Here is a 23,630-nt window from a genome sequence, read left to right as displayed (position 1 = left end):
CTCTGTGCATCTAGAAACGGAAATCAGAGGTATTAAAAATGATGTGGTTATAATGCATGAAGGACTCCTGTAGCATAAAATCAGATTCAAAAATCCACCATCTGTTTAAAAATTGATGTTATTGTTTTAGTTCTGAGAGGAAAAGGTCCACGCAGTTTCATGAGGATGTGAGCAACTTGACTTACTGACGCACAGTCTGCTGAGAATTAAATTATGGCTTCACGTAATGTAATCTTTGGAACAGTAGACCCTGTGGCCCAGCTATGCACTGGATAATTCACATAAACAGGAGCAGCAGCGTGCCGTTCACACAAGTAAATCAACGGCAAAGAGACTCGTGAGCAGGACGGTCATCGCTTGTCTGAATTGAATTGTTATTTGATGTTAACAAGATAACAGAGTGTGCAGCTGTGTGCGCTATTACTCATCACAAGGGGAGGCATGACGTTACCGCTGTTACCAGTGAATCCCCATCCACCACCTGAGCTAACCTGTAGAATCTCAAATATCTGCCGTTGTTAAGAATTTTCATTTTCAGTTGCAAAGTGTGGGAAAATGTGCTCAAATGAAGATGTCGTGGTTCCATAAATAGCTTCCTGTGGGCTCAGCTAGCACAGGTACCTGGATCTGGTGCAGCGATACGCACACATATCAGTTATTAAGAAGCTGCCAAAAAATATTTGGCTGTATACGGCATCGTTTACAATATCGCTGATTTAAGAAAGCAGGGAGGTGCAGGGAATTTAAGTTAGGAGCAGGATGAGAAAGCCTTTAATGTTTTATATGATACAGTTCTAGCAAATGGATGGTGAGCACAGGCCAATAGCAAACCCAGTTGGTTTGGCTTGTTCACAAGTCAACGTTTATCTAATTATTAACGTAACCAACATAAAAAGTTTGGGCTGGCGAGAAGATAAAAGTGAAGCCACTACCTGCTGTTGTCTTCCCACTATATCTCTTTGTTCTCTTCCCTCCCTTCTGTCTTGGCCCAAGTGTTTGTAACTCCTTAGAAAAAAGCTCTGCTCACTGCTCCAGCCGCTTTAGAAACATTTCATGATGCTGTTATGTGACCGTTTCTTACAAAGTCAGAACAAAAGATTCAGCGATACAACAAAGTCCATGTCAAATGTGCAGCTCCGGTAAGAAAATATTGGGTCTAGAATTTCATTTATTCGTAGCTTATGTAGTATTGGTGGTGTCACAGCTTCACCATTAACAGTTTAAATGATTGGATTTCTCCATCTACTGCTGTGCTTATCACTGCACATCCTCCACTCCTCGCTGTGCCTGCTTATCAAAAAGCTGAAATGAATGCCTGCAGCACCCCACCCCATGATTCCCCCCGGAGCAGACTGTGTCAGAGCGTCATTTTGTCCCGGTCACACAGAGCTGAAACCGAATCGGCTGCACTGTCATTACATGAAACAACACAAACGTGCTGTGTGCGCACTCAGTTTCCCCTGAATCTGATACTGTTGTATCCTTGGTGTGTCTCCAAACCTCTGCAGTAAGAATGAGAAGACACGTATTAGCATGTGGTGGAAATCTGCCACCTACAGGCTGAAATTAGTACAACATATGAAGCCTTACAGAAAGAAAACCATCAGCTGTGTAAAATGTGCAAAGAAACACGCTGCTGGATGTGATAGTACGCCTCAGGTAGTCACACCATGTCCTTATAACCTGCCTCCGTTTTTCCAGACTTTTATGCTACATTAGATTTCTTTTCTCTCAGTGATGTTTTGTTTCATGTGTGTTTTTGTTATCAAGGAAGAGGAAGGTGATGAAGTCATGTCCACAGCCACAGCGTTATCCAGTCACAGGCTCCCCCCTGGTGCTTATCCGCAGAATTACAACCCCCGCTATGCTGACGTCACCTACAGTGGGCCTTATATGAGAGATGCTCACGAGGAGAACCCGGAGAGCATCCTGGACGACCACGTCCAGCGGGTCATGAAGACTCCCGGCTGCCAGTCACCAGGTACAGGGCGTCACTCTCCCAAGTCGCGCTCACCAGACGGTTTCCCAGGGGGCAAAGGGATGGGACATGGAACGGCGCTGTCAGGCCCGGGTAAACATCTGTCCAGGCACGGTGTCAAGGGAGAGACCAGCCACCTGTACCACCACAAACACATCCACCACATCCACCACACAGGCGTCGGGAAGCCCAAAGAGCAGGTGGAGGCCGAGGCGGCCATGCGTGTGTACGGCAGCTTTCCCTGGAGCATGGAGACGAGTCATTACGGATCAAAGTCTCGCAGCTACGCAGATGGCATGGGATCCAACCCGATGGAGCATACATGCTATAGGTATGTACCAAACTCAAGCATGAACACCCCTTTTCTCATTAATGCACCCAAAATGCTTTTTTGCTTTTCTGCTTACCCGGCGTTTTCTTCCATCGTACAGCAGCAAAGGTGGCACGCAGTGTAAAAGAGCATTCAAGAAAGGTGAGGAAGTGCGGCCTTATGACATGCCCGGGCCTGCCGACGAGATGGAGAAAAACCAGAAGATTCTTTTGTGGCTGATGGAAGGACAAAAAGAAATGGTTCAACATAAGAGGAGCCCATACGGGTCAGTGCCAAGAACTTTTTTTAACATTTACAGTGAAGAACATCTTATGCACAGATACACACTCCAGCCAGTCCAGTAAGCAAGGGACGAAGAGGAACAGACACTTTTTTTTTTCATTTTCCTGCTTTGTTCAGTTGAATTGTTGATATTCAGAAACTCATAACTTTACATTTCAGGAGCACTGCAGGGTCCAAGAGGACCACTGGCCACGAGGGGTCCCGCCTCAGCTCTGCGGAGCGATCGGGGCCGATGCACCCATGCGTCGGCAGCCAACTGCGGAACAACGTGCAGCCGTCTCACCCTTTCATCCAGGATCCCACCATGCCCCCAAATCCAGCTCCCAGCCCCCTCATCCAGCTGGAGGAGGTGCGCCGGCGGCTTGAAGAGGAGAAGATTAAGTCTGGAACTTTACAACCCAAGCAAAGGTAAGTGGACGGACATGTCCCAGTACCACGGTTATCTGTCCAGGTAACCAGTCCCTTTTTTTAACTGATTCTGTGTAACTCGATCCACAGGCGAAGAGGCCAGGTCTGTCCTTTTTCTTCAGTCAAAATCAAACAGTTACTCTTTTGCTGTCTAGCCTGTGTGCCCCTTAGGGCCGGTCTGTGTCTAACCACTGGGGTGTTCGGTCCCTCAGGTATGTGATGGAGGTGATCCAGAGGGGTCGTACCGCAGTCAGGCCTGCACTGTTCCCTCCGCTCAGCGTGGTGCCCGCCGTTTCAGACAGCGAGCTCTCCGAGCCCGAGTATGTCTACTGTCCTACCAGTAACTTTCTCCAAATAACCCCATAGGTTACGGCAACCCACTTCACTTCCCATTCTCATTACTGGTAGATTAGTTACCCAGGACTGTGTGTTTTTGTAGAGCTAGAGCTACTGTAATGAGTAATTTCCTTCCCTAATCGCCTCCTCTGTGTGCTGCATTTGTAATGTCACCATGTAGTGTCCCACGATCTGTCCCTGAATTTGTTTTAATGTGGCATCTTGCCTAGTGTGAGGTAAGACTCAGCCAGCATCCACATACTCCTCATCATTTCAAGATGCTAGCTATTGCATTACCTGTTGCATGTTAAGCCAGTGGAGGGTATTATGTAGCAATAATATACAAATTGGTGTCCAGAAAAATTAAGATAATGGACTCGAGGAGGGCAAAGAATGGCTTGATGTGAAGGGATTTAGAACAGTGGTTAGACCATCGACTGGCCATCCAAGTGAGAAAAGACTATTTTCAGTCCGTGGTATAAACCATTATTCCTCCATGTGACTTGTTGGTAGGAAACATCAGATCCCTTGCTGGTCCAGAAACAGGATCACAGAGGAAACAGAAGTGTTCTTGCAGAGGAACTGTTGAGGAGAGGGTTGGCTTTTTGATGTTTTGTCAGAAATGTGTTTCTGTTTGATGTTCGACTGCCCTCACAGATGCGTTCCTAACAGACGGAGGGGGATTGGGGAACTGTGTAAGAGGCAGATGAAAGGCAGATTACGTGGCGCTGTCAGAGGGCGAAGCCTCCGGTCAGATGTGTGAGGACCGGGGTTCAGGACTCGGCCTGGATCACGATCAACTGAACCTTTCGGTCCCTCCCAAGCTGGAAAATGTGTGAAGGATAGCTGAAAGATGGGAGCTTGGGACAAAATGAAGGATGTTTGTTGTGAAAGAACATGGCGGTGGTGTTCTGAGGTGCATTGTTCCATTTCACTGCTAAAGAGAATAAGACAGAAAAGAGAGGCGGACTGGGATGATAATTCAGGCTGAGTCATCCGCCAAGGCCAGTCTCCACATTCACTCCATTCACAACAGACCACACTGACTGTCAGCCTCGCGTTGGAATATTTTTCTCTGTTTACTGCTTATGCCAGTAACATGTCCACAGTTTCAAAAGTTAGTCAATTGCACTTCCATAATTCAGGAGCCTCTCGGGGTCCAGGCCTGACATGACAGCGTGAAGCGTAGCAGTGTTGCCGAGCAGTACCAGCACTTTAAAAACACCATGTTTCACAGGGAAGCTCCGGACTTATAAGGAGTTTCTTTTTCCTGTGATTTCTAAGCGGTTTTATTAATTGTGTCTTGGGGAAATTCAAGTCAGACTGAATCTAAAAATATGTTTATTACGTCTGACGAGTTATGACCCAGATAAGGATTGCTGTTTCTGACGCAAATTGCGGCAATCTGGCTCTAAGGGAGGCTTTTTAACTACCTCATTTGCCTCCATGAGCTGCGTGTCGCCGCTGCAGCTAACCTGACTGTCTATCATAATATCCTGTCATGTAACGCTGGCCACCCCCTGCATGTTGGCACCTGTTTGAGAGCAGATTGATGTAATGCTGTGTAAATGTACACCCACACTTCAGTGACATCACTCAGCTGCAAAGGCTTTTTTTTTTAATTTGCACCAAATGTTGGTCTTAATACAATGTCTCAACCACGACACTGCTGACTGCGACTGGTGGAAAAATACGTTTATATCTGAAACCTGTAGTAACCTGATCCCTCTCAGGCCTGTTGTCGCTGCACATTCAAACACTTTGCAGTGACAGAAACAGATGCAGTTATGTGGTTGTTCAAGTTGGTTCAAAATGTGTTGGCTAAAACCATCTGCGATCACGTATGATAACATTATCTCATTGTGCATCATGGCACACCCAAAGGCTGCCGGTAAGATCATTTCAGAGCCTCTCCCTCTCAGAGGAAGTCATGAAAACTACAGTACACCCATTTACTGCTGGCCAGCTGACTGATAATGACCCATCACCAGCAGACCTTTTCCACTTCCGCTGGTGGTTTTCACCCTGCAGACATTTATGGGTTTGCCAGTATTTGCTATTTTTCGGTGTTGTTCACCGGTCTGTTCTAATCTGAAACTCAGAAATGTCCAGCTTGTTCAAAAGCGCAGTCAGCCAGCCAGCATGCGAAGCAGAAGACAAGAGGATGTCAGCCCGCATGCTCTCTGTCCTCACTCGCTCCCTGTTAGTGCTCGCATTGATCAGAAACCGTAAAGATGCAGAGTGACGTCAAGTTCTTAAACATCGCTCACAGAGTGCAGCACTTACTGTCACTAGACAACTGAACATGTTCATTCCATGTATTTCACTTGGTTATTTAGTCCTTTCATCTTTTTATTTCTTTTTTGTGCAGTACTGAACATGTTCAGTATGAGCATGTTTGTAATCATCATTCCCTCAAGTCTTATCAACCTGTGGTCCACATGAACCTGTCGGTGATGGGAAAGCTTCAGGTTTTCTGATGTTTTTTTTTCTCTTTTCCATTTGCAGACATAAAGCCACTAAAAAGCATCCATGTGAGAACATTACTGTGGCGTATTACTTCTGCGAGGAGCTGATACCGTACAGGACGTCTGTCAAAGGGAGGGTCGTCACACTGGGCCAGTTCAAAGAACTGCTGACAAAGAAAGGAAATTACAGGTGAATTTCTGGCGCTTTGTGCTTTCCATGGACGTGGAGATGCATCACGGCTAAAATTCAGAATTCATCTTTAATAATTAGCAAGCAGGGTTGCATCAACATTGTACTGTACCTCGTTTAGATATCCCATGTGTCACTGCAGGACATAATGTAAGAAAATGTCACAGCTTTTAACCCTGAAAAGTTAACTTTGTTCCATCCGTTTTCAGGTATTATTTCAAGAAGGTAAGCGACGAGTTCGACTGTGGGGTGGTGTTTGAAGAGGTACGTGAAGATGATGCTATCTTGCCCATCTTTGAGGAGAAGATTATCGGGAAAGTGGAGAAAATCGATTGAAGCGAGAACGTTGAAGATGAAAGAGTGGACAGGCCGGCGCGCGATAGACCGGGGAGCGATTGGATGGCGAAGAGGAAGTGCTTTAGGACGTGAAAGTGGAGGAGCGGAGAAGAAAGTGGTACAGGAGAAGCGGATGTGGAGCCGAACAGCAGTCACAGCAGATGGCTTCTGACTTCGGAGGCTTGATGGCTCCGCTGCAGGGGCGGTGGACATGAAGGAAAAAAGACCTCATTCACTTCTTTGGAGTGTAATGTAGCATTGTAAAGTTTACTAGATAAATGAAGAACAAAAGTGCTACTAAAGCTACATATTTTTGATATGATGTATCAGAAGGTGTCCTTTCTAAAGTAACCACACTTGTAATTTTTTATATGTATTGGTACCAGATGTGTACAGTTTGTGTTAAAAGATAACAAAATTTTATATCTATTTAAGTATTTAAAATGCTCATTTTCAATCCTATTGAAGCAGGAGTGTCGCCCCTGTTGAAGACGATCAAAATCCTTAATAGGGCTGCGTTTTGTTTGCTTTTGTCTCATTCATTGTAAGAGCCCTCTGGACTCTAATGTTTGCGTTCCTCTTAGTGCTTTTAACACTTAACTTGCCAGTACTTTGTTTTGTCGCATTGAGTCAGGCTGCACTTTCATTGAATTACATACCACTGACTATGTGTCAGCGTGGGCTGCAACATGAGTTTCTACAGCTCCAAACATGAGCGACCACAGAAACACAAACCCCTGTACAGTCTAATGCAGTGCAGCCCAGTGTCCCAGTGGCTGTTTTATTGGGTTGCAGCACTGCATAAAGCACAGGGTGTTGTGTTTCGCTGGTCCGTCGGTGTGTACTGCATGTAAATGTAGCTGATGGCTATGTTTATGTACGGTCTTCTGCTTCATTGTTTTCAACCCAACCAAGTAAAAGTTGAAGAGAATTGCCTTGGAATGACACAGTAGATGCAATAATACTGGAATAAAGATGTGATTGGAAACTGCAAGGTGAATATCTATGCAAGGTGGTTGAATAATTTTGTTGCCCTAATCCAAAAATGCATTGGGCGTTTATATTAATTAACCGAGTGAATAAGTAACATTAGAGAAATGTTTAAAATAATTGTAATCGACTCATAAGAACAGTCGTGTTTTTAAAAGCCTGTTTGAATAAATGTCCTTTAATTTAATCCATTAGGCTGAAATTTGGGTTGATGCTAAAAAGGCTTTTCTAAAGATTGTGCAGTTTTGGTGATTAATGCTGATTGTGGACGACTAATTTGATATTTGTGAAATGAATCCCAATGAAAATTAGGATCGTAATTACTCATAGGAGGCCAGTTTGGCACTTTTCTTTTGATTATTTGCAGTGGAACACTTCATTTTCTTGAGTGAAGTACTGCTTTCAGCATTAGAGGTTAGTGCCACTTATGAAATAGAAGAGCAGCTTGTAGACTTGCACACTCGAGTTCATGCCTGCAGCGCAGAGGGGTCCTTGCACCTGTTCATCAGAGGTCATATCACAGTAAGAAGGCCGGTGAATGTCATCAGGATGCTATCAAACTTTGATGTGTTTGTACAGCGAAGGTCACGTAATGCCATATTTAAGGCCACTGTAAGTGCTCTGCCATGTAACAGCTCAGTGCAGAGGATGACTCAGCATTGTAAACACATTTTATTCCTGGAAGCTGATGAGGGCAAACGCACACTGAAGTGTCCCGATTGTGTTTACATCAAGGTTTTCTCTCCAGCTGCGGCGTCCGTTCGTGGTTATTTCTGTCATCCCCGAGGCTTCAGAAACTTTTAATGAGCAGCTGATCGAGGGGCCGCGCTAAGAGCTGATCTCTAACCTGTAGCCTCCTCCAGCTCATCACAGCTCATCACAGCTCCATCTCGTGCCTGGCAGCAATGAGTTCAGAGCAAACGATCTACTTTTGATAGATCACGTTACACCAAAGAGAAAACAGTAGATGGGAGGTACTGTAGGCTCTTGAATGACCCTTTCACGCTGATGTTGTGGCAGCACTGGTTATTTGGTATCATGAAAACATTGACGCTCTTGCATGAAAGGCCAGAATTTTTTTTTTTTTTTTAAGACAACATGCATACGATTGCAGTTTTCTGATGCATCTTTTCTTGAGCGTCAGATACTTCATGAGGCTTGCAGGGCATTTAAATCTTACTACTTCAGCACTCTGAAAGGATCTCTCTTGCAGCTTGGATTTATGTTCTGCCCCTTCTTTTTGCCGTTGTAATTGACCATTTTGCACTGGAATAGCACAAATGAAAATCATGAAACAGTCAGCTGGAGAAGCTACGTGACATTAAGATTCAAGGCCACCATGTTTTGTTTTGTTTTGTTTTTTTGTCTGTACCTCATCATTGTGCTGGCGTCCACAGTGAGGAATGTGCTATAATAAAAGCCTTTTTGTTATGTAACAACAGGCAGAAAGACAAGTGGACCTTGAAACCAGAGTGCTGTATTGCATGTGTTGCTGCATAGAAACCCAGCGTAAGGAATATCTGCTGGTTTTTGGTGCTGCCTTTTCTTAGACTCCTAACCTAAATCACTTTAATAAATTTAGTGTGTTTGCCCCCCGTGGTCGTTTGTATGTTAAGTTATATATTTTTGAGTTTGTGGTCAAGTTAAATGCTGTATGTGTTTTCTTGATTTCCATTGTTTGTTTCTTTTGAAATGCAGAGTATCAGATCTGTTGTGATTCTTACTGTGAAAGCCCCCAAATTAAACTACCCTTATTTAAGATCAATGAAATGTATATAATAAACATCAGAGTGCCTTTATTACTATGCTAATGATGTCTGCAGTGACTTTCAGACAGAGGTGGGGACATGAACACCAGGGACTTGCTTTATATTTTATTGTTTAGCCTTTTTTTTTTTTTTTTTTTTTTTTCTTGTTTGTTTGTACCCACTCGATCTTTTTTTATGTAAATATGTACAATTTAAATTGTCATCAACCAGCAGCACATTCAGTACCCTGGACCTGTTTCTGTTCATTAACTAGCATGGTTACCATTTAAAGGTACCTGGACAATAAATTCATGCAATAAACCAGCGCTTGAGTCCTGAGTGTGCTTGAGCCAACCTTCATCATCATTTGCTGCACGCAGACGCACGTTAAAGGACCCGCAGAGGCCGAGCGTTCACAATGTGACAGATGACTTCTGTTTGCTTCCTAGTGAGTTTAATTTGCATTAATTATAAATTACACTCGGTGCCCTGAATGCTGTATGTGCAGCATCGGATTAGTTTTGAAGTTGAGCAGAACTGCAGTGCTGCTCCACAGACTGAAGAGGGCGCTCTTGTTTTACTGGTAATACTTGATGTGCTGTGTTCATGGGACAGAGGGAACCGTTCAGACAAGCATATCAGGTGATACACAGGCAGCGAGCTGTGGCTCAGTGTGCATGCTGAATGTAAAAACAGGAGTGAAGAGGTTGAACCTGCACTGCCCTCCAGTCTGAATGGATTCATGGAGCCCCACGAACACTGCTCCCTCCCTCCCTCTCTCTGGCTGTTAACATATTGATTTAGAGTGAATAACAATAATCTATTTCCTGCAGACATTGCGAGGAATTGTGCTGTTTTACCTTGACTCGTACAAGCTCATCTACGCTTCCTACTCAGGAGAGCTGTTCAAATGAACTCGATGTGTGGAGCAATTAAGGCTGCACTGCTGCCGTTGCCATAATGTGTTATAGTTGTGCTTTCAACCCACAGGCTCATATTAGACTAATGATTGATGAGCCGGCTCATATTAGAACATGAATAGGAGCTCTTTGGGTGATATGAACATGCTGTTTAATCAATGCCTTAAAGCACCTTGTGGAGTAAATCAAAGACAACCTTTAATTAGAGTTTCCTTAAGTTAAATTGAAATCTTTGTGTACTCAAGTCTTCACAGCGTGTAGCTGCAGGTGATCTGACAATTACTCTGCACCTCTCAAAGACGCTGTGTGCTGCCTGTTGTTTCTTAATGTTCCTGCTGATGAGCTCTCTCTGCAACATGCTGACCTGCCTGTAAACAGCGTTGGTGTCACTCAGCTCTTCCTTTGACTCAAAGGGCTGCCAGTTAGTAACCTCAATACAGCGAGGCGAGACGGCTCAGTTATAAAGGGCCTGTGTGCTTTTCGGTCTGTGGTAGATTTACTGGTTGAAAGCAATATGAGCAACAAGGACAAGATATTCACATCATAGTTTTTGAGTAAAGTCAGATCAGATTCCTGGAACAAAATGTCAGGATTAACAGAAAACATACGACAGAACAACCGGAACAAGTTGTGTTGGATTCTGTATGATGGCGTGTCAATGAATGTGTGCTGTGTCATCAGAAAGAGGTGAAGCACACAGAAAATGTCAGCTATTGATTCCCACTCAGTGTGTGGACATACTTGATATTAGGTACTTTACTCTGATGGTCAATTATGCAATCAGATATTATTATCATTGATTTGGAGAGAAATATAATTGTGTTGCAAATACTCACACTATGAATAGTCATCACACCCAGATCTGATGCAGGTTTATGCATCTTTGGTAATACGACTATTTGACCTAATTATGGTAATTAACGCTCTCTTCTCACTGCAGCACCATCCTCTAAACATTTTGGTTAAAAGTTTTTTATCTTGATTAAAGAAAGTGCTGATGCATGTAAGACCTGATGAAAATCACCCTCTGAAGATAAGCAGTGTCCCCCAAACTGAGCTGCTTTCACAGAATGATTTCACACCAACATGTAACCTTGAACAAATTACTGTATGGTTTCCAGAGCAACTGCAGCACCGACGCAGACCCTGTCAAGGCTGTCAGTGACATAAGTAGAGATTTCCTACAGTCACTTCGCACACACACTCCTAACCCCACTTTGTAGAAACACATTCAGTGTGGATGTGTAAGACGCGTGTTTCGGTAAAAGCTGTGTTCCCTCAGCAGCAGTTAATGATAATAGAGATGCTGTTGGTGTGGGTTTATGCGTCTCTTTATGTCATTTATGGTCTGACCTACGGAAGGCCAGAGAGGCCATTATCGCAGAATAATTACGTTGAGATCATGAACCATCGTGCTTCAAAATTTGGTCATGAATCAACCTTCACAGAGACCACGAGAAGTTTAGGTTATATCCAGCTCAAGCACCTGATGTTGCCTGGCCGAGCACACTGCTAAATGAATGGATTTAACAGGATGCAGAACGTAGTACATACTGCATTTGTCAGCCTTAGGCAGCTCAAAATACAGCCTCAGACTTTGCTTGTATGTGTGGTGAGTGTTCTGGCACAAAATGGCTGCCGTGCATCACCCAGGTGGATGCTACACATTGATGATAGATAGATTAGGTTGATATTATCTAGTAGCATTATTAGCATATTTGTGAGCTAACTCAGTTTACGTTTGCTGAAATGTAAACCCGACAACACAAGAAATACTACTCTAAGTTCAAGGTGAGGCCCTCTCAGTTTGTGTGTCCTGTGGTGTCGTGATGCTACAGGGTGAAAATAATTTTAAATTACTTTTATTAAAAGTTAATGAGTTATTTTATTTATTTAAAAGAGAGCATTACCGGCAGGGCCAAGAAATCCAGTGTGGCTCAGTGCGAGGTCGTGTCAAAGGGACATCTTTTCACCTTTTGGGACAGGTTTTGATGCAGGAGTTAAATATTATGTATTTAATTTTTAATTTTTAATTTAATTCACATTTATGCCCATTTTGAATCTGAATAAAACCTCTGCTAAAATCTCACAGCAGAAAATATTTTATTAAGTAAGTACTTTAAGCACATTGCGTTCTAAAACATTTTGATTAGTATCTATTTAAATATATATATATTCTTAAAATCTACAGGCTGTTACATTTGAAAAGTACATGACGAAGTGGAACAGAGAGTATATACCATAGACACAAAGGGAAAATCACAGACTGCATGAAAATTGGTCAGTGCAAAAGGAGAATGCTCTGTTTGGAAATTATTCTCTGAAGAAGAAAATTGCATCTTACACAATCTGAACAGAACACAACTAAGAGGCAAACAGATTGTTTCTTTTCACAGCTCTGAGGTAGGACACAAGCTTACAGCAAAACACAGAGAGAGAGAGAGATACCGGGGATCTGGTTTCATCTGGGAAAAGAAACTGAACGAACCATGTTCACAGCTTTCAGAAGTTTGGAATACACAAAATACACACATCTTAAAATACACAACTCATAAATGCTGAAGTGCACTCATTGATAAACATATTAATTTAAATACATAATATCTTACACCGAAGAGAAACATGCCATGAATACAATCATTGCAAAATACAAGGAAAGCAACAATATGTCCAGAAAGAAGAACTGTTTGCTTTTCATCAAGAAAACATCGCTTTCGGACACTTGAGCTTCTTGAGTCCAGTTAAAAATTTGAGATTTTGAATGCTGGTATGAAACTGAAATATAACTGAATATCATGTTTGCACACATTTTCAGATCTTTTTTAATGTTATCACATCTATAATTCAAATATACCAGTTATATCTTGAAAAGACAGAAGAGCATCTGCATGCAACCTTAATAAAAGACTTTCCAAACGAGTCAAAAGGGTTCAATCAGACTTTGAGTTTGACAGCTGTAGTTGAGCTTATGTGAGGAAAAGACCACATTCAGTCGAACACGGTGTTGGAGACCCTGCGGTGGTGTGTTCACTGTCACAGGATGGACCACTTTGTGGAGGAATGCCTTTCCTTCAGACTTCATGAGCAGGACAGTGACCTTAAACCTGCATCAAACCCTGTTTGAAGTCAAACTCGTGTGTCTTTCCCCCCACAGTCGCAGACCTTTGAATGTCTTTGGGACAAATTGGAAAACATATGAGACTCATTCTGTGCTGCTCTTAAGAAGTGCTGCAATAATGTAGATTTTCAAATGCTGAAAAATCGTGAATAAATACAGGTGCAAGCCATGGTTAAGGCAAATGGTGGAAACAGGAAATACTGAGACTTTTTCACTTTTAGTAGATATAAACCTTTTCTGTTTATCTGTTAGAGGAACATTATAGAACGCAGCTTCCGACAAAAGGCAAATGACGCTTAAAACCTTTTCTGTGTAAATATATTTGTGCATGAATCCTTTTATCTCCTCTCTGGTTTGCCACCAAAAGTGTGAATATCATGATGAAATTGCACATTTTTTTGAAATATTAGCTGCAATGTCTTTCGCGTAAGGCAATCTGTACTCAGCAGAGCTGAATCACTCGTCAAGTCTGTCGCTGAAAGGGCAGATTCAGTGTCACCGTGGCTTCTCTTGGCTCTGCGATCGGCCTGTTAATCATTTCACATTCATTCTGTCGTATGTTCTCCTCGTTCATCTGCGACACCTCTGTGGAGCCTGCTTCGAACCCAGGCACAGTGTTGGCCACGTGGACCACATGAACCTTATTTCTCCCATTTTTACTGAGGATGCAGCTGAACACTTTCTTGAAGCCTTTGCGAAAGTGCTTGGACACCAGAGCGTACACGATGGGGTTGACGCAAGAGTTGGCGTAGGCCATGCAGTGAGAGAGAAGCCTGAAGGCATACGTGGTCTGATTGAAGGGGAAGTCTCCGTACAGGTAGCACAAGATCACCACGTGGTACGGCAGCCAGCATATGCAGAAAAGAACGGTGACAATGATGATCATCTTGGTGACTTTGCGCTTGGCCCTCTTGGATTCTGACATGCCGTCCAGAGGGTCGACGGCGGTCCACAGATACTTGATGGTTCGAGTGTAGGAGAGACTCACGATCAGCACGGGGATGACGTAGCCGAACAGGAAGGTGCACGTGTCCAGCACCTTCCGGTTCTGCTCCTCCCAGCCGGGGATGCACACCGTACTGTTGGCGTAGTCGATCAGGTCGTAGTAGCTGAGATAAGGACCCGCGAAGACCAGAGAAAGACCCCAGATGATCACCATGGCCACTACTGCATTACACGGGGTCCGTAGCTCTCTGGAACGCAGCGGGTAACGAATGGCCAGATACCTACAAAGAGACAAAACAGTACTCTCACATGTGAGCCAAAGCACATGAACACTGTTAGACATCCTTAATCATTTTACCATGGATTTAATCTCAGATACACAGAGCACTGAATGAGAAAAGAGGAAATGAAACTTCACCAACAATTTGATCACGAGGGGAAAATCCACCAGGGACGCCGTCACCTCCACAGTCACTGCTACGGGCGTCACGGCTCACGCTGACATTACCGCTGGCTGTTAATCATTCACAGCGAGGCTATTTGTGGGCTTATTGAATAAAAACGCCTCAGGGAAACGTGTCAAACAGAAAGGTTATGGCGGGATATGAGCCATGGTCTTGCATGAACCGCTTGGTAAAACCATGACAACTGCACAGAACATGACTGTGCCTCGTGGTGAGCTTCTGCTGTTGCTGAGCAGGAAGGCAAAAAAGGCGCAAATCCCAGCGCGCATCACGTGCTATCAGGAGGAGACAGCCTGAGGTTTTCATAGCACCAATCACTTTCAAGGTGCAGGTTGTTTATTTCTCATTTTACAGCACAGGGTTGTATAACGAAATGCTAGCTGTAGCGCCGTTATCCCTACTCACAAAAACAAAAACAAAAAACACTTGCAGAGATGGATTAATAAATAATAAGTCCTAAAAATGAATCTATTTTTAGTGATGGAGAGCAGAGGAGCCTCACAGCCTGAAAACAGACACCACACTGCTAAGTTATTGCCTCCTCACAGCCTGTGTTTTGTTTTTTTTTTGTCTTTGAACATGTTCTCACCGTATTCAGTATGCTGCTTTATGAGATAACGTTCTCTGAGGGAGAGGGTGTATTTGAGGTATTGCAGGTTCTTTTGCCAAAGGCAGGGATTCTGGGTAAAGCTGCAAATCCATGTCCTCCACGTTTGCGTTTACAAGGCACTTCACCTGGCTCTCCACAACGAGAAGGAGCTGCCTCTCTGCTCTTTGAACCCTCACTGAAACGAGGCCCAAGACACTCATGTTGCACATGAAAGGACAAAGCAGATTCCTTGAACCTACTTGTCACATATGGAGGCTCAGCGGCATGAGCGACTGCGAGGACTCAAACATGCTTGAGTGCTTGGCTCATTTCCAAAAAAAGCCTGTTAATGTCCGAGATAATTTTTGTGTTTTTGTTCAGATTCTAAATGATGTTTTGCTGAATCAGAAACCAATTTGAAAAGCAAACATCTGTTGAATGAAACCACCTCACTGGGTGAAACGGAGCCTTGACTAATACATATTTTTAAATAGTACCCCCCACTTCACACAGTGCTGCCCAACCCAGACCTCAAATATAAATCAACAGATAAACAGGACTGCATGAACGACTCCCTCCTCCGCCACGTCTCTCTGAAACTCCAGATTAGGAGCAGCAATGCCAAATTGTTTTATTTAATATGGAATCAAATTCACGTTGGATATTTCTCTGGCATAAAATCACAGTAAATGGAAACGTGTGGGCAGCACTCTGCAGCAGCAAAGACTTTGGATTAAAAGACCCTGTGAGTGAGTGTGTGTGTGTGTGTGTGTGTGTGTGTGTGTGTGTGTGTGTGTGTGTGTGTGTGTGAGCTGCTCATTGAGGCTGAACTGGGATTTAATTCCTGCTGGGGACTCCTGGTCTAAAGTGTAACTATAAGATGCTGCTTTTTTTCACCTGTTACTCAGGAACTGAGGAGGAAAAGCAGCAGAAATTCATTAACCTCCCAACTCTGCTCCTTTCCAGGCCGTGCAGGAAGCGTCTGGCTGGCAAGATGAAAAATCTATTGAATCCTCTAAAGTGTAAACAGAACCAGTGTGAGCAGAGGCTGTCTGCTGCAGAGGGCAGCTGCACACACACTCTGTCCATATTGACTGAGCTGACAGTGTTGCACAACAACTATAATGATAGATTAGAGGGGGGCCTGATTTTCAGCCGGGGATAATGAATGATCTCTCTTAACATATTCAATTACAGATTCATGCCCATGATGTCAGCAGACTTGTTTTTATCTTCGGGTTAGAAAAACACATCAGTGATTAATTAAATGCTCCTTACTGTGACACTACGTGATAAAGCAGCAAATGAAGGAATTCATAGCAGCTTGAATAAAAGCTTTTTGCAGCCCCCCCCTCATGGTTTTTTTCAGCCTTGATTCGCTGCTGTCTTATAAAACCTGTTTGTACTAAGATGTAAATATGATTCCCATTAACAAACACCATCGCCGAGGATGCTTGCAAGGCTACACATTATAATTAGGATGCAAAACATGTAGCAATGCATGATGCATTGATTCATGATGAATGAATGCAGGATGTATTGTGAATTCCTGTTTGTCATTAAGGAAAGCACAAAGCAACTGTGAGTTAATACTCAATAATCAAAGATATATTTAGTATTAATGAATCACAGACACTGATTTGTTCAAAGTGATACATCCTGCTTTATAATTAAATCACCATAACTTATGTATTGGTGCAGCGTTTCTCTAAGTATGTTTTTTCTGTGCTCATTATAAAGTGTTGGCCTTGCAGTTCAGAGCAGCAGCTGCACTCCATTCAACACTGTGTGTCCACTAGCATATCAGCTGGATTCCTTTATGGCACAAAACAGCAGGAAAGTGACATTCCTGCAGTGCAAACAAAGCTTTCAGACCTCTTCACTTACTAGTTTGTGTGCTCAGCGATTTATACCCTTCAAAGCCTTCATAAATTCCCTCAAATTGATAATATGCGTCCTTGCATGACTAAATCCTTCATGAATCTGTTCTCTTTTGCTTCTGTTGTGGAAGTAAAAGCCAGTTTTTATGCATCAAAAGACACCAGCGTCAAAGTGTTAACTCTCTCCACTTGCTTGCAAATATGATTGAAGCCATAATACAACACTGTGCTCAATAGCCAATCCATATATCAAGGTTGAAGTTTCAAACCAAAAATACATTTAAGGGTGTTGAGAAGGCGAATGGAAATAAAGGTCATGACTACAGCCATCAATCCGAAGGACTAAATGAAGTGATTTGACAAGGAAACACAATATTATTTAAATGGGGGAAAAAATGTTTAATTTGAGGGAAGCGACTCGAGAAAGTCAATTCTGTTAATCACTGATTAGTTTATGTCATTTTTGATGTAAAATGAAAACATTGCTTGATTCCATTTTATCAAATGTGAGTATTCGCTGTTTTCAATCATGAAAAAATAATTGACAGAAATAATAACTGCTGTGGTCGCAGCCCTAATAACAACAACCTTTCGCAACAGGAAGAAAAGTCCTTTATGGGGATTACAGCCTTCATTTCGCTAACAAGCATCCAACGTTTTCTCATTTGATTGCAATAATAGTTTCAGGGTCATGTGAAAATTGTACACGGATGTTTCAAATATCACATAAGGGCCTGCTGGGTAGGTGGAAATTAGCACATGCTGTGTTGTATAATATGCTGCAGTGTGTTTATGTGCACATTTAAATAATTCCTCTAATGATGAAAATACCTGTCAACAGAGACGGCGGCGAGCGTGAAGCTGCTGGCGTACATGGTGAGGTTGATGAAGAAGTGGACCACTTTGCACATGAAGGAGCCGAACACCCAGCCCTCCAGAGAGTAGATGGTCGCTTGGAACGGGACGCAGAAGATGATGAAGAAGAAGTCGGCCACGCTCAGGTTGAGTATGAACAGGTTGGTGGTGTTGTATCCGACCTGCCCGCTGCGCAGGAGCACAGCCAGCACCAGGCTGTTGCCGATGGTGCCCAGCAGGAAGATGAGGGAGAAGACCACCGACACGATCACGCTGGTGGGGTTCAGCTGGTAGCTTTCAGACACATTCACCTGCCCTCCTGGCTTGCTGAAATCCTCAAAGTCAGACATTTTGCAAGTCTGAAACAGCAGAGGAGAGAAGATGCACGTGTCAAGCAAATTATAATCACTCTCCTGGAGCTTTCTGCCTGTTTTACAGTGTCTCTTGTGCAATTGCATTTCCCAATCCAGGCTCATTCACTTCTCTTAAAGCCAGGGTTCATGCACTGATGGTCAGTATTGATAGGATGACAAAGGAACACACTCAGAGGGGGTTTAATGATGAGTTAGTCTCTGCAACTTTTGAAATTGCTGTAAAAAAGTTGACAAGGCTGCATGCACCAGAAGATTTCTTTATCCAATTAATCCCCAGTCGAGTCATGTCACACATATTAGTAAGACAAGAATTAGAGGCTGCTTTTAATTGGCTGGTGACGTCTTGTCAGATGTGTCCAGGGAATATTTTCACTGTTTAATCAAGATACACTTCCATGCAGTGTATCTCCAGATTTTAAGTTTCAATCTAAATGCTGGATTAAATAGTGATGCTAAATAAGTCTTTTTGTCTTCTTGTCACAGTGGGGAAGAAGGTCACCTTTAAATTTTGATGCTTTGCTGGCAATTAATCTTGTGAGACACTGCGGCAATTTATTGGCTTCAAATCTGAACTGGAAGGTTTTCAGGTTAGTGCGTCGAGCCACTTGCAGAGGGTATTTCAGCCCCTCTTCTCTCTCAGGTAATTGTCTTAAACCCAGAGCTGTCTGAGTGCTGTCAACTGTCAGAGTCAAGAGCAGAAGTCCATCGCAGCCGGGGCAGGGCGGGGGGGGGGGCTTTCCTTTCAGCCAAGAGCACATCGTCTGTTCATGGTGGGCAGTGGTTTATCTCTGCCCATTTCTAACCGGCAATAATGTCATGTGACAGCTTCTGACGTGGTTGTAAAGTGACGTCTCCAGTGACGCCAGTGTGCACTCACAAGCTTTTTTGTGGAGCAAAATTGGGGCTTGAAAGTAAAGAGGTTCTCCTGATGGTGAAGTCTGAGTCACAGTGAATAGAGACACACACGAGCTTGATGACTTCAAATGTTTAATCTAAAACCTCAAAGAGTTCAATCCTGGATAAAGTACATGAAATGAGCAGCAGAGACTGCAAATCCTGTGCTTTTGGTTATATTCCTTGGAATATAAGTGTTCAGTGCTTGAACCATTTAGCAGTCATCAACTCAATAAAAATGATTCCTGCACTTACCCGCCATTCAAAAGACTCGAGGTTTAAAGATTACTTGATGTTATCAAGAGCAGGCCTCTGCAAATCATGCTGCCAACTGCCATCCAGAAGCTTTGGAGTACCAAAAGTAATGATGGGATGCTGGAAGCAGATGCACCATATCTGGTTCTTTAATCAGCTCTTCGTGCTTAAACGATGGCCTGCATTTAGAAGTATTGCTTTTGTTGTGGCCTGTTTGTATAAAAAAACCAAACCCAAACTAAGCGGCAAACCACAGATTTTTGTCCAATTCTGTTATCTTCCTGATTACCACCACACAATCTGTGCTGTGCTTGCAATTTCCAGCCATGAAAGGGACAGAAAGAAAGGAAACAACCCAAATACGGGATAACGCCACGCTATGCCAGGCTCAGCTACAACCATCACAAGCATTTTGAGAGTAAAGAGAAGAAGCAAAAAAGATTTCCTCATGGAATCACCCTAAAGCAAGAGAGTAGCTTGATCTGAGCTGAGCTGAAGAAGCACGAGTGGATGTTACTAATTAATACTAGATGTTTATGACAGCACAAATCTGTAAATAACAAAATTCAGCTCAGACTGCAACAAAGCGACTTGTAGACGGACAGATTTGGTTTTATTTTGGCTGTTGATGAAGAAACCAATCACGGATCTGTGAAAATTACATTTCTGTAAGTGCAGACCATTAAAAAGTGAAATGCTGTGCCATTATTTTAAGTCATCCTGAGGCTTTTTTTTTTTTTTTGCTTCCATTCCTCAAATCTCAGCAATAACCTGCTCAGAATGAATTATTAAACGTTATTAAACTTTCAAGATGCTCAGAGCGTAAACTCTGCTCCCAGTCTCGCTGCATAATCAGAATCGTGACTGAGAATGAAACGAAGAGGGTACTGATCACAGACGAAAGACACTCTAAAGAGGATATAGAAGGAATATATTCTTATTAGCCTGATAAAGAGGCGGCATCAGAGCATCGACTGTTCGATGCTGCAGAGGAATTTTCCTCCAAGCCCATGCTTGACTTCAGCAGCCTCTTTCATGGTCTGGCTGATTCCCTTTCCTTCCCACCAGGGAAAACAATCTGGACTGATATTAAATTTCCGACTGCGGTGGAATATCAGGGCAAAGGCTCCAGCCAGCGCAGAGCGTGTGCGAGAGTCTCAGGGGGGATCAGAGACAGGAAGGATAGACATACAGAAGCTTTAGGAGCTGTTAATAGAGCGTGTTGGACCTGACAGGCTGTGGAATTCGCAGACTTTGGCTGAGCTCAGTGTGACAGATGTGACGGTGTAATTCAGAGTCTTTGGAAATGCAACAATGAGTAACGAAAACAGCAGAGCCAGAGAGGAGGAAGAAGAGGAGGAGGAGGGTGGTGGGGATGTAGCGCGGGCTACACAGGACTGTGGGAAAACATCTTCATTTTGACAGGAGAGAAAAAACGATGAGCAGGCAACAGATTGCATCACCATGCTTTGTATCTTTATCAATAAGCAGCAGAGTTTGAACTAAATACACGATATTAAATCTTCCTCTGATTAAGGTAACAGCCAAACTTTTGATATCAGCTGAGCAGCTTTAACATTTCTGCATCTGACAGGAAATGTTTAGAAAGAAAATGCTGATTGTGATCATAAATCTGAATTGCTAATGTGCTGTAGATCCTTTTCAACGTGTCTATTTGCATGCAAACAGCAGAATCAGCATGCAGATGCAGTGTGATAGACCTACCCGGCTGATCTGATGATGGCTGGGCAGTATCCAAAGCAGCAGCGCTCGGCTCAGATTAAGAACAACGCTGCCGGCAGACCTGCTCTGTTAAGATGCTCATACTCTTTACACTGAAGCCTCTCTTCTCTCACTGTACATCGCTATCTGCCTGTGTTGCTGGTATCTTACTCTTTCTCCGCCCCCCCCCCCCCCCCCCCCAACACCCCCCTCTCCACCCCATCCCTTCTCCCCACAGTGAGGACTCCTCCTCCACATTCACTTTAATGTTCACACTTCACTGCAGACAAGGATTGCAGAGCGAAGGTATGGAGGGAGGCTGCGGCGCTTGGCAGTCTGTTCACAATCAGTGCATAATCAGGAGGTTCCCTGATTAATTCAAGCAGCATCGGTCGCCCCTCTAAAGGGTCTGCACCTGTACCCAAACACGCCTGTCTTCAAATAACCCAGTGACTTTTGCATTCATCTTTAACATGGCTTATTGTGCAGAGAGACCATTGTTTGAGAAGAGGGAGCACAATTAGCCAATCAATGCTGGAGGGACGCGGGGAAAAGTAATAAATTCTGTGTGGATGTTGTTGGAGCTTTAACGCGTGGGCAATGCCGGTTCAGCGTCAGCTCTTCTAAATTAAAGCAGGCAGGTGACGTCACGACGGCTGCCTGGGACTTCCAATATGATTGTGTCTTTAGAAGCCTCAGTGTCCCAAAAGTGAAAATACTCACAGTCGCAGGAAGTCGCTTTTCATCCAACAACTAAAAATAAACCTTGCAACTTACATGGTCGTATAATATTTCCAAACATCTTTTGTTTCCATTCAGTAACTGTCCAACAAAATGTAGAATCAGGGGAATGACTTCAGGAGTTTTCATATATTATTCAACAAACTGTATATTCAACGACACATCCTCAGGCTAAACATTGATGCTTACGTGACTGTTGGCCCAGAGGTCTCAGTGGTTAACAGCTCTGATGGGTTTGGATTCACTAATAATTACTGAGCTGTCTTGGCCTGCGGGGTATCATGAAATGCATGTATGAAAGTCTCTCCCAGCTTGATGCTGCTGTCGTCATTACTTGTTTTTATCAGTAATATCAGAATCACAATGACCCCACATATCTTGTACAAAAATATGACTTTTAATATTAATATGTAGAACTATTTTATTAGACGTGTGGTGAAAAAAGGTAGTGAGTGTTGCCCAAAATGTCTTATATTGAGTAATTTATGAATGGGATTCACTCCCTTGACAGATTCAAAGGATCTTGTCAGTCTTGTCTGTGTCTGTCCACTCACGTCATTGGGCATATTTTCATATGGACTGCAGGAAAATAACTGCCATGACACAATCGAGTCCAGACAAGAATGCCATGGAATGAATGAATGGTGAATGAAAAGGTTAGAAGAATCAGCAAAGGGTCAAGCTGACTTTCCATTTCAAGAATAAACAGGGGACCGAAGTGACTCATGCGACAGAGAATAGGCAGCAGGCAGGACCAATGTCATCAGCTGCTAATTCTGTGCTGTGATTCACTGAGTCATGACCAGAACAATCTGCTCAATAAAAAGCCTCGTCATGACAAAGTTTGTAGGTGTGTGACACAAATACGTGAATCAATTGGTATGATTGTGATTCTAAAGAGTTTGTATTTATTCATCCATTCATTTATGTGTTTTAATATTAGTCCTGAGAATACAATGTTTTGCACCCTGATTCATTGTGTCTCCAGCCTCCCACCCATCCATCAAACTGCCAAGTGTACACACAGAATCACCCGGTGGACCTCGTCACCTCTTATAAAGGATCCGTGTGCAGCAGAGAGAAGGCCTTAATAACCTGGTGCTGAGCTGCATTTCTTGAGGAAAAGACTGACTTTCACCTCATTGATTTACTCACTGCTTCAACTGTAAACTCAGATGAGTCATTTAAGTTCCAGGGCATCATCGCCAGCTTCTATACGCTCCAGTGTGGCTCAAAAACATTTTGGCAACAGGTCCGGTGTGGGCTGCTCTTCCTGCGGTGCTTGATTTTGGCCTGATCAGACACAACCTCACAACCTTCAGCCTGACATGTTTCTGCCCCCTCCTGCTCCAAACATGAGCGCTGACATGTTGTCTGAGCTGCCGTCAGCTATCATCCATCAGCAAACTGCACGGCACCAGGGTCAGACAGGACGGGGCGTCGTGTCCACACAGCCACCACCTGTGGAAAACAAAAACATGCCTTATCCTCCATCACTTTGCATTACTGCGTTTTACATCGCTGCCGCTGTGTCTTTTACTTTTTCACTCACAGGTTTTCCAATGTCTTTGTCCGAATTCTACAATGTTTTACATGGTAAATCTGAAACTCATCAAGCTCCCAAACAAAGCCCATTAACTACTAACATTAATTTACTGAATCTTCTCGTCAGATTCAGTGAAGATTCCTCTGACAGTGAAGAGATAAGCGCCATGTTTACGCTGGCGCCTTACATCCGTATCTAAAACGCAGGGTGAGAAATGCATCCGATGCACACAGCTTGGCTCGGACAACAATGGATTGTGG

General features: G+C 43.4%; 2 protein-coding genes across 13 annotated transcripts in view; one reads left to right on the top strand and one right to left on the bottom strand.

Annotated features, from left to right (window-relative positions):
• Positions 1 to 9,391, top strand: part of axin1 (axin 1) — a 29,869-nt gene extending 20,478 nt beyond the window's left edge. For 7 of the 11 annotated variants that reach the window (XM_076752974.1, XM_076752975.1, XM_076752973.1 and 4 more), the window contains 6 exons: positions 1,771 to 2,309; positions 2,410 to 2,574; positions 2,751 to 2,999; positions 3,212 to 3,319; positions 5,844 to 5,993; positions 6,203 to 9,391. In XM_076752974.1, the coding sequence (XP_076609089.1) occupies positions 1,771 to 2,309; positions 2,410 to 2,574; positions 2,751 to 2,999; positions 3,212 to 3,319; positions 5,844 to 5,993; positions 6,203 to 6,329 (1,338 nt within the window). In that variant the 3' untranslated portion in view covers positions 6,330 to 9,391. Of the gene's footprint in view, positions 1 to 1,770; positions 2,310 to 2,409; positions 2,575 to 2,750; positions 3,000 to 3,211; positions 3,320 to 3,992; positions 5,787 to 5,843; positions 5,994 to 6,202 lie in introns of those variants that run through there. The other 4 variants (XM_076752979.1, XM_076752981.1, XM_076752978.1 and 1 more) reach the window with 3 other exon arrangements.
• Positions 9,392 to 12,074: 2,683 nt separating this feature from the next.
• On the bottom strand, positions 12,075 to 23,075 carry galr2b (galanin receptor 2b). Of its 2 annotated transcripts, none has more exons than XM_076751576.1 (3): positions 22,980 to 23,075; positions 17,815 to 18,197; positions 12,075 to 14,331 (listed from the first exon to the last, which is right to left on the bottom strand). In XM_076751576.1, exons 1-3 carry the CDS (start codon positions 23,025 to 23,027, stop codon positions 13,569 to 13,571), a joined length of 1,194 nt encoding a protein of 397 aa, XP_076607691.1. In that variant the 5' UTR covers positions 23,028 to 23,075; the 3' UTR covers positions 12,075 to 13,568. The 2 variants fall into 2 exon arrangements, with proteins under 2 accessions (XP_076607691.1, XP_076607692.1); XM_076751577.1 differs by lacking the exon at positions 22,980 to 23,075 and adding an exon at positions 21,087 to 21,232.
• Positions 23,076 to 23,630: the final 555 nt, after the last annotated feature.

Source organism: Chaetodon auriga, chromosome 16, assembly GCF_051107435.1.
Source record: "Chaetodon auriga isolate fChaAug3 chromosome 16, fChaAug3.hap1, whole genome shotgun sequence".
Lineage (NCBI taxonomy): Eukaryota > Metazoa > Chordata > Actinopteri > Chaetodontiformes > Chaetodontidae > Chaetodon > Chaetodon auriga.
This window is presented reverse-complemented; position numbering and strand designations above follow the sequence as displayed.

Excerpts from the sequence above, each read along its gene's own strand:
- galr2b (XM_076751576.1), bottom strand. The coding sequence starts at position 23,027 with ATGATGCCCTGGAACTTAAATGACTCATCTGAGTTTACAGTTGAAGCA. Across the intron at positions 18,198-22,979 it reads CTGAGTTTACAGTTGAAGCA|ACTTGCAAAATGTCTGACTT; the intron begins GTGAGTAAATCA and ends CTGCTGTTTCAG. Across the intron at positions 14,332-17,814 it reads GCCGCCGTCTCTGTTGACAG|GTATCTGGCCATTCGTTACC; the intron begins GTATTTTCATCA and ends GTCTCTTTGTAG.